The sequence below is a fragment of the Myxocyprinus asiaticus genome, chromosome 23 (assembly GCF_019703515.2).
Source record: "Myxocyprinus asiaticus isolate MX2 ecotype Aquarium Trade chromosome 23, UBuf_Myxa_2, whole genome shotgun sequence".
Classification (NCBI taxonomy): domain Eukaryota; kingdom Metazoa; phylum Chordata; class Actinopteri; order Cypriniformes; family Catostomidae; genus Myxocyprinus; species Myxocyprinus asiaticus.
In genome coordinates this window covers 37226314-37234291 of record NC_059366.1, presented here as the reverse complement: position 1 = coordinate 37234291, position 7978 = coordinate 37226314, and the positions used below count along the sequence as shown (strand labels likewise).

At 34.6% G+C, this 7978-nt stretch overlaps 1 protein-coding gene across 1 annotated transcript; it reads right to left on the bottom strand.

Moving 5' to 3' along the window:
- Positions 1-618: 618 nt before the first annotated feature.
- LOC127414075 (G-protein coupled receptor 4-like) lies at positions 619-6705 on the bottom strand. Its single transcript, XM_051651796.1, has 2 exons — positions 6538-6705; positions 619-3658 (listed from the first exon to the last, which is right to left on the bottom strand). Exon 2 carries the CDS (start codon positions 3648-3650, stop codon positions 2655-2657), a length of 996 nt encoding a protein of 331 aa, XP_051507756.1. The 5' UTR covers positions 3651-3658; positions 6538-6705; the 3' UTR covers positions 619-2654.
- Between the last annotated feature and the right edge of the window lie 1273 nt (positions 6706-7978).

The window sequence follows — 7978 nt, the reverse complement described above, 5'->3', positions numbered from 1 at the left end:
TAGCAGTGGGTGTAATTATTAATTCTGGCTCAAAATATTCACAGTGAGACCTTCTGCTGTTGGAGATCTGAATTCTGCCAACTTGATTTTGTTCCCAAAAAGACACTGATTGAAAGGTATATGTTTCCATTTTATATGCACATACCCTTCAGATACACTCAAATGTGTCCAATCATTATGTGGGGACCTATTTTGGTCACTAGTCGAACCTCAGCTTCCTGTGAACATTAGTCACTTGTTCATGAGAGCAACACTTGATGTTGCAGCTGTTCTTTTTCCCAAATAACTCCTCTCAGTTAGTGTGAGAGTGGCATCAACATTGCATATTAGTACTGGGGGTTTTCAAACTATTCATAACAAGGACCCCTATATATGATGATTCCATGGAGGGACCCCTTGTGAGATGAGTCACCCCTTGAGTAAATGTGATATTATAAAGACAAGTTGTTTGCAAAAATTAAATAATTGGCTTTTATATTGTCATTGTACTAAAGCCCATTGGCATAGATTTAGGTAGGGATAATAGGGACATGTCCCTACCAACTTTCAGAAAATCAAAAATGTCCCAACCAACATCTGGGCAATTTTACCACTTAGAAAATACTTTAAATTATAATATTGTTTTTTTTTTTTTTCATTTTAATGACTATAAAAAATGATCAGTATCATTATTCATCTGTAAATTATTGCCCGACATCTTCTGAAGCAGCGCGTAAAAGGTGTTGTCACATAGCACCTGTTACTTTTCTCAGCGCTGTTCAGGATGCACCAATCACAGTCATTTGTGATTAAGGGCTTTTGATTTTTTTAGGTATGCAAATTAACATGCGGTATGATTTAATGCATTCATCCGTAAAGTTTATAAAGATACAGAGAGCAGAAAATATTAGGCCAGTGTTTGTGTGTTTCTATGATGACAGAGGCATGTGTGAGAGAGTGCAGCAAGTAGCTTGTCAAAACAAGTCAGTCTATGTCATGGCAAGGATGTTTGCATTTGTAACTAATATTTAATTTGTCTGCACACAATGTATAGCATACATTTAGCCAATACGTGTTTAATTTGCAAATGGAGAAAAACATCGGGGTAGACAGGTAAAGCATGTTTTGTCAATGAAATATAGGAAATAAAATAGACCTTTTTGATCAAATTAGTGCTAGTAAAAAATAGCCTAATTTTTAATATGGTGTGGCAGAGGAATATAAAATGAGACTTTTTATACAAGAGAATATTGTGCCTATAGGCACTATACTTTATTGCATTCTTAATATTAACATTTTGAATAATATCCTCCTTGCAATATGTCCCTACCAACTTTCAAACCAAACCTACGCCCTTGCTTAAGCCAAAATATATTATTAAAATATAATCTTGAAAATATTTACTTTTTGTTAAATTGAAAGTTTACTGTATCTTTTTTCTATTAGAGTAATGTACAGAATAAACCCGAAGAGAAACATTTTCAGTTCAATTCAAGTTTATTTTTGTAGCGCTTTTCACCATAAATATTTATTTTCAATATTTATTTTAGTTTCAAAGCAGCTTTACAGAGTTAAACTGAATTATAATGGTTAATTCTTATAAATAAGAATGTTTTTTTTTTTTTTTTCATAATATATGAAATTATATGCAGATTATTTTTAAATCCATACTGTTTAAAACTATGGCTGTCAACAGAATTAAATAAGCATGATGATCTCATGATTTTAGACTAAAATGGTAAAAATGTCAAATAATGCTAACATTTTTTACACTTTTTTTCTCCCAAACATGAGGGATCCCTGGACCCAGTTTGAAAACCCTTTTATTAGTATAGTTATGTGTTCTCTCTTAATAAAATGAACAATGATGCTATAAAATCTGGCATCGGTGATGTAGACACTGTACCTGTAGATCTAAGTAAGCGGGCTTTTTCAAATTATAGTTCTTATAGTTCTTTGATCAAATTATATTTCAAATACATTATCACATTTTTTTTTTTTAATAATAATAATAATAATAATAATAATAAATCAGAGCTCTTCAAACACCTAATAAAATAAATAATTTTGTGACTTGTAGTCCATGTCAAGTAATTTTTATTTGTATAGCGCCTTTCACAACACACATTGTTTCAAAGCAGCTTTACAGAAGATCATGCATTAACAGAAAATGAAAGTGTAATATCTATAAAGTCTTAGAGTCATCATTGTGTAGTTTGATAAAATACAATTGTGAATTGTTTAAAAATAAGTAATTAAATTATAATTGTATTGATAACCCCAGTGAGCATGCCGAAGTCGACTTGTGCATATATTTTTAGCTTTGAGGCTGTCTACATGCTAGTGCACTCCTAAAGTTGACAAAATTTACTTTTAGCAGATATTTGCATTTAAGAGTCACAGTCTCTCTCTTCTGTGAAAATGGACCAAAAATGTTGTTGACTCATCTTGTACTACAAATTCTGCATCCGACTTGCAATAGCAAGCCAAGTAGCAAATCAAGGTTCTTGGCTGTTGCATAACTAAAGCCTTTTGGCTATTTTAAAAAAGGTATGGGCCCAAACTTCCTGTTTAAATAGGAAATATATCAATAAAGACTATATATATATATATATATATATATATATATATATATATATATAAAACTGTGTTGATCAAGTGATTTCACAGGGTCTTTAATTACAATCTAGCATGGAGTTTGTTGGCCTCTCCGTCTGATATGATCTGGTCCTCACTCTCTTCAGGCAGGGCAGGTAGTTCCCAGCAACCGCTCGGAAGTCTCTGCGGAGAAAGATGTAAAACACAGGATCCGTCAAGCTGTTAAGGCTCAGGAAACCTCTCCCCAGCTGATAAGGCACAAACACAGCTTTCTCCCACTCACACACGCTGCTGTGAATCAGCAGTCCGATGTACTTCACACAGCCGATGAAATGATAGGGCCCCAGCACCGTGATGAACACGACCACCAGAAGGGTGAGCAGACCCCTAATACTCCTCTTCTCCTCAGATAAAAATGAGTTGATTGCCATCAGCGTGTGGACAGTCTGTCTGTAGAGACCAACAATGAAGCCCAGGGGTATGATGAAGGACAAAAGCAGAGTAATCAGCCTGTAGGTGATGAAACGTTCCTCGGAGGGATACTTCTCAATACAAAGACTGTAATTTTTCTGCTTGGGGAAGAGCTTTTCAAAAGCGATGGCAGGTGGCACCGCAATTAGAATCCAAATGCCAAGTGCTATCCAGCGAGCAAACCTCAAGTTACGCAGATGCTTGAAGCTGAGAGGTCTGGCGATGGCCAGGTAACGTTCCAAGGCAATGATACACATGAAGAAGATACCTGCGTAAATACTGATGTAAAAAAACAGCCCCATAAACTGACAGGTCTGCGTTCCAAAGCGCCAGCGGTGTCCGTTGGCATAGTAGTCCATCCATAAGGGCAAAGTGAGGAGCTGAATAAGATCTGAGATCAACAGGTTTATGACGTACACAGGTAAAACGTTCTCTGATTTGATTAACCTGTACAGCCCAAATAGTGCCATCAAGTTCAGAGGGGCACCAATGATGAAAAAGATTCCATACAGGACAGGAAGGAAGACAGCATCTTGGGTAAAGTCTATTCCACAAGCATTTCCCACTGTTGCGGGGCTACTAACATTGAAGTTGCTCTCCATTTTTTTGCCTATACGTTTCATGGGAGAGAGATTTTAGTCAAGTTATTGTCATTTGGTCTTACATTTATTTATTTAGCAGACCCTTTTAGCGACTTGAGGTAACACAAGTAATGTCACAAGTTTCAGCAAAAAGTAACAGTGGAATACATATATATTAATTGAGCTTCTGATGTGCATGCTTCTCATATCTGTGTCCCTGCATGTTAATTTCAGACATAGTGAAGAATTTTGTAAAATTCTTGTGCATGTAAGTGTATTTGCTTTTGTTATTTTCCAATTGAATAGTTATTTCCCATTAAATTCTCAAGTAACCGGCAAAGTTTAAACTCTTCCTTTATTAAGCTCTGATGATAGGTATTAAAAGTGCCCCATCCATCCCAGGTTCATGAATCATGTGATGAGCTATTAAGAAGTTATTGTCATTTGTTCTTACATTTTAATACTGTATTAAAATTTTATATTTATTATTAATAATAATTCATCAAGGCTGTCAACAGAATACAAATTAGTCACAACGAATCTTATTTTTTACACGTGAATGAATTCAGATCCTTATAAAGCAAAGAAAACAAATATGTTGTGTTCAGCTATTCCTTTTAGCTGCACTCGTGAAATATACATTTATGTAAAGACAGCAAGACGTACATTTCAGAAACAGTGCTCTTTACCCGTCTCACTTGCACAAAAAAACTGATTCCTTATTTCTACAACTGCATCGCAACCCACAGAAATGCAAATCTGCATTAAATTATCTAACAATTGTCCTTTGGATGTACAGTAGGTTGTTCTTACATATAGCATGTAACAGATGTTTTGCTGCTGCTGTTCTCTGATGGACTTCTCATTAAAGTTTGTACAAATTACTATTATTTTCTGATCATTTACTGATCCAGGAGCAAGTCTGACTGTTGTGTGTGTTAACTGTACACCCTACTGTTCTTATGAAGGTTCCAAAGTTCTTAGAAATCAAGGCTAGTGCAAAGTAAATGCCTTAACAGCATTAAACTTGTATTAATTACAAACCCGAAGTTATACATGAAAACCAATGGGCTCAGACCTCTTGCTTGCATTATCAGATAGACTACTAAAGCATTAGAAATCAGTGTTTGTTCATAGAATGAGACACGACTGCCCCCTTCTGATCAAGTATCTCCTGTGCCACCTGACAGCGTGATTCCGCGTGTAATTGCAGGATCTGTTTCTCTTTTTCATGTGTTTTTAAAGGCTAAAGGCATCAGTATACTTCATACAAAATCGAAGAACGAACTGGTGTGACGTCGTTGAGAACAAAATCTGTCCAAAAAGGTGTTTTTGCGTTCGTTTCGGTGGTTCGTTAACAGCTCGCTGGGGCAAACTTTTAGGAAAAATTCTTATCGGCTGCTAAACACCTTCTTACTGCCATTGGTCCATGTTATCGGTAGGTGTGACCTGGAGCTCCACCTACCTTGAGGCTGATGTCTAATTTTGTTTTTGTTGTTCAGTGAGTCAAAATCAGTCGACATGAACACATCAATGTGCAGAATTATTAACGAGCTGGTGCGATCATTCGCTTAGAGACGTTTTCCAAGACCAAGTCATGTGATTTATTTATTTTATTTATTTATTTTTTTTGTCTACTAAAAGAATCAAATCTTCTCAAATACTCTCAAGTTTTCACTCGTGTGCCATCTGCAACAAAAGCCATTCACACATCTGTCTAAAGATATGCCTCTATCATTGTTTTATCTTTGTTCTGCACATTAACACTTTTATACACTCATCTTTGCAATGGTATCAGAGTCATAATAAATTACAGTAACAGAGTGTAACTGGCATATATTATGGCCGCGTGTAGCATGTTAGCGCATTAGCATCATGAATTCATAATGTAAACAAGAAAAATTAAACATTTTCTACTGCATATATATTACTTTAAATCATCGAGTGGTTAAAACATCTTCTTTTACTGACATCATATGAATTCTACTCAGAATGAGGCATAAAGTCATTGATAGCACATTTTTAAGGTTTTACATGTAGTGTCTTCATATTTAAATGTACTTCTAAATGCCTCCGACATCGGTGTGGCGGGTGTCTGAATGTTTGGAAACAGTATGCCATAGCTCAGCTGTTTAGAACTTCTTTTTACCCCTAAACGTAGAACGAAGAAGAACTTCTACAGAAGTATATTGAGGTCTTAAATCTGTATTTGTTGTTTAATCTTTGAACAGAGAAGACTTCTGTTTAATCCTCTTTGTCAGATTAATTCCCTACTACATTATCAGTCATTGAAGATGCTCTCATACATATGCTGATAACTACCAAAAATCAGCTTATTAAAACAAAATCTGACAAGGCAAAAAACAAACAAACAAAAAAAAAAAAAAACAGACAATTACATGAGATTTGAAATCATCTGGTTATTCTCTGCTTTTGATGTCAAAACAGAAATGGTCAATTGCACAACACTCGTGCACATTGGATATACCCATAAGAACGCTGGTAAATGTGTTTACATGCAACACGAAATAGGGGTAATGGACAAAAGTTACCCTGATTAAAGAGCATGGTTAAAGGGGTTCACATGACTGGTGTGAACATAATTGTGTAAGATTGTGCATGTAAACGTGCTCATTGTCTAATCAGCATCATATGTCTTATCTATATGTGGTGTCATGTTATGTACATGGTTTTGAGTCCATATTCACAAAATAAAAATTCTTGACATTTACAAATGTTTTATCTAATGTAGCAATTACAATTTTTGCCATAACTAAATACAGTATATGAAATACTATACATAGGCAATGAACATTTAGCCTATATAAAACTTTGTAAATATACAAATACTTTTATCCCAGCATTAAGAATGATATCTTAAGTTCAAATAAATAAAAAGTTTTCTTACCTTTTTGATTTTAATTTTAAAGTTCAGCTTTACAAACTAAATGCTGATCTCATTTACAGAAACATGATCTCATATTTGTTGCAGGAATTAAAAGAAGAAAAAAGATATAGTAAGCATATTTCTGTGTACATGAGCTCAGCCACAGTTGTAAACTAGCACTTGACAAACCCAGTCTATCACACAAATGAGGAAATTGAGTCATTGTATCATCAGGATATGATGTAGCATTTGCATACTTTATTGCAGATGCTTAACCAACTCTTAACCAACACCCAGTTTCTTTTTGAAAAAAAATAAAAAATACAAAATAAAATTATCATATTTGACACAAATTAAATTGCTGCAATAGGCTCAATTTGCAACTAATAATAATAATAAAAAAAAATAAAAAAATGCCGTTGTTTTGGCAGCACAAGGGGTCTTATGCAATATTAGGAAGGTGGTTTTATTTTTGTGGCTAATCGGTGTATATAGGCTATACACTGGCAGCCAAAATTTGGAGTAATGTACAGATTTTGCTCTTATGGAAAGAAATTGGTACTCAACTGATCACAATGTATAGTCATAGTGGTTCTTTGCCCACTCTGACCTTTTCTTTTTCATTTTCTGTTTCAAAGGTGGCTTTTTCTTTGCAATTCTTCCCATAACGCCTGCACCCCTGAGTCTTCTCTTTACTGTTGTACATGAAAATGGTGTTGAGCAGGTGGAATTCAATGAAGCTGTCAGCTGAGAACATGTAAGGCGTCTATTTCTCAAACTAGAAACTCTGATGTACTTATCCTCTTGTTTAGTTGTACATCTGGCCTTCCACATCTCTTTCTGTCCTTGTTAGAGCCAGTTGTCCTTTGTCTTTGAAGACTGTAATGTACACCTTTGTATGAAATCTTCAGTTTTTTGGCAATTTCAAGCATTGTATAGCCTAAATTCCTCAAAACATTGATTGACTGACGAGTTTCTAGAGAAAGCCGTTTCTTCTTTTCTTTTTCACCTAATATTGACCTTAAGACATGCCAGTCTATTGCATACTGTGGCAACTCAAAAACAAACACAAAGACAATGTTAAGCTTCATTTAACGAACCAAATAGCTTTCAACTGTGTTTGATATAATGGCAAGTGATTTTCTAATACCAAATTAGCAATTTAGCATCATTACTCAAGGATAAGGTGGAGTGATGGCTGCTCAAAAATGACTTTTTAGAAATAGTGATGATGCTGTTTTTTACATCAGTAATGTCCTGACTATGTGATCAGTTGAATGCCACTTTGGTGAATTAAAGTACCAATTTCCTTCCGAAACAGCAAAATCTGTACATTGTTCCAAACATTTGGCCACCAGTGTATGTGTATATATATATATATATATATATATATATATATATATATATATATATATATATATATATATATATATATATATAAGTCACTATTCACTTCAACTCT

Coding starts and splice junctions, on each gene's coding strand:
- LOC127414075 (XM_051651796.1), bottom strand. CDS start 3,650: ATGGAGAGCAACTTCAATGTTAGTAGCCCCGCAACAGTGGGAAATGCT.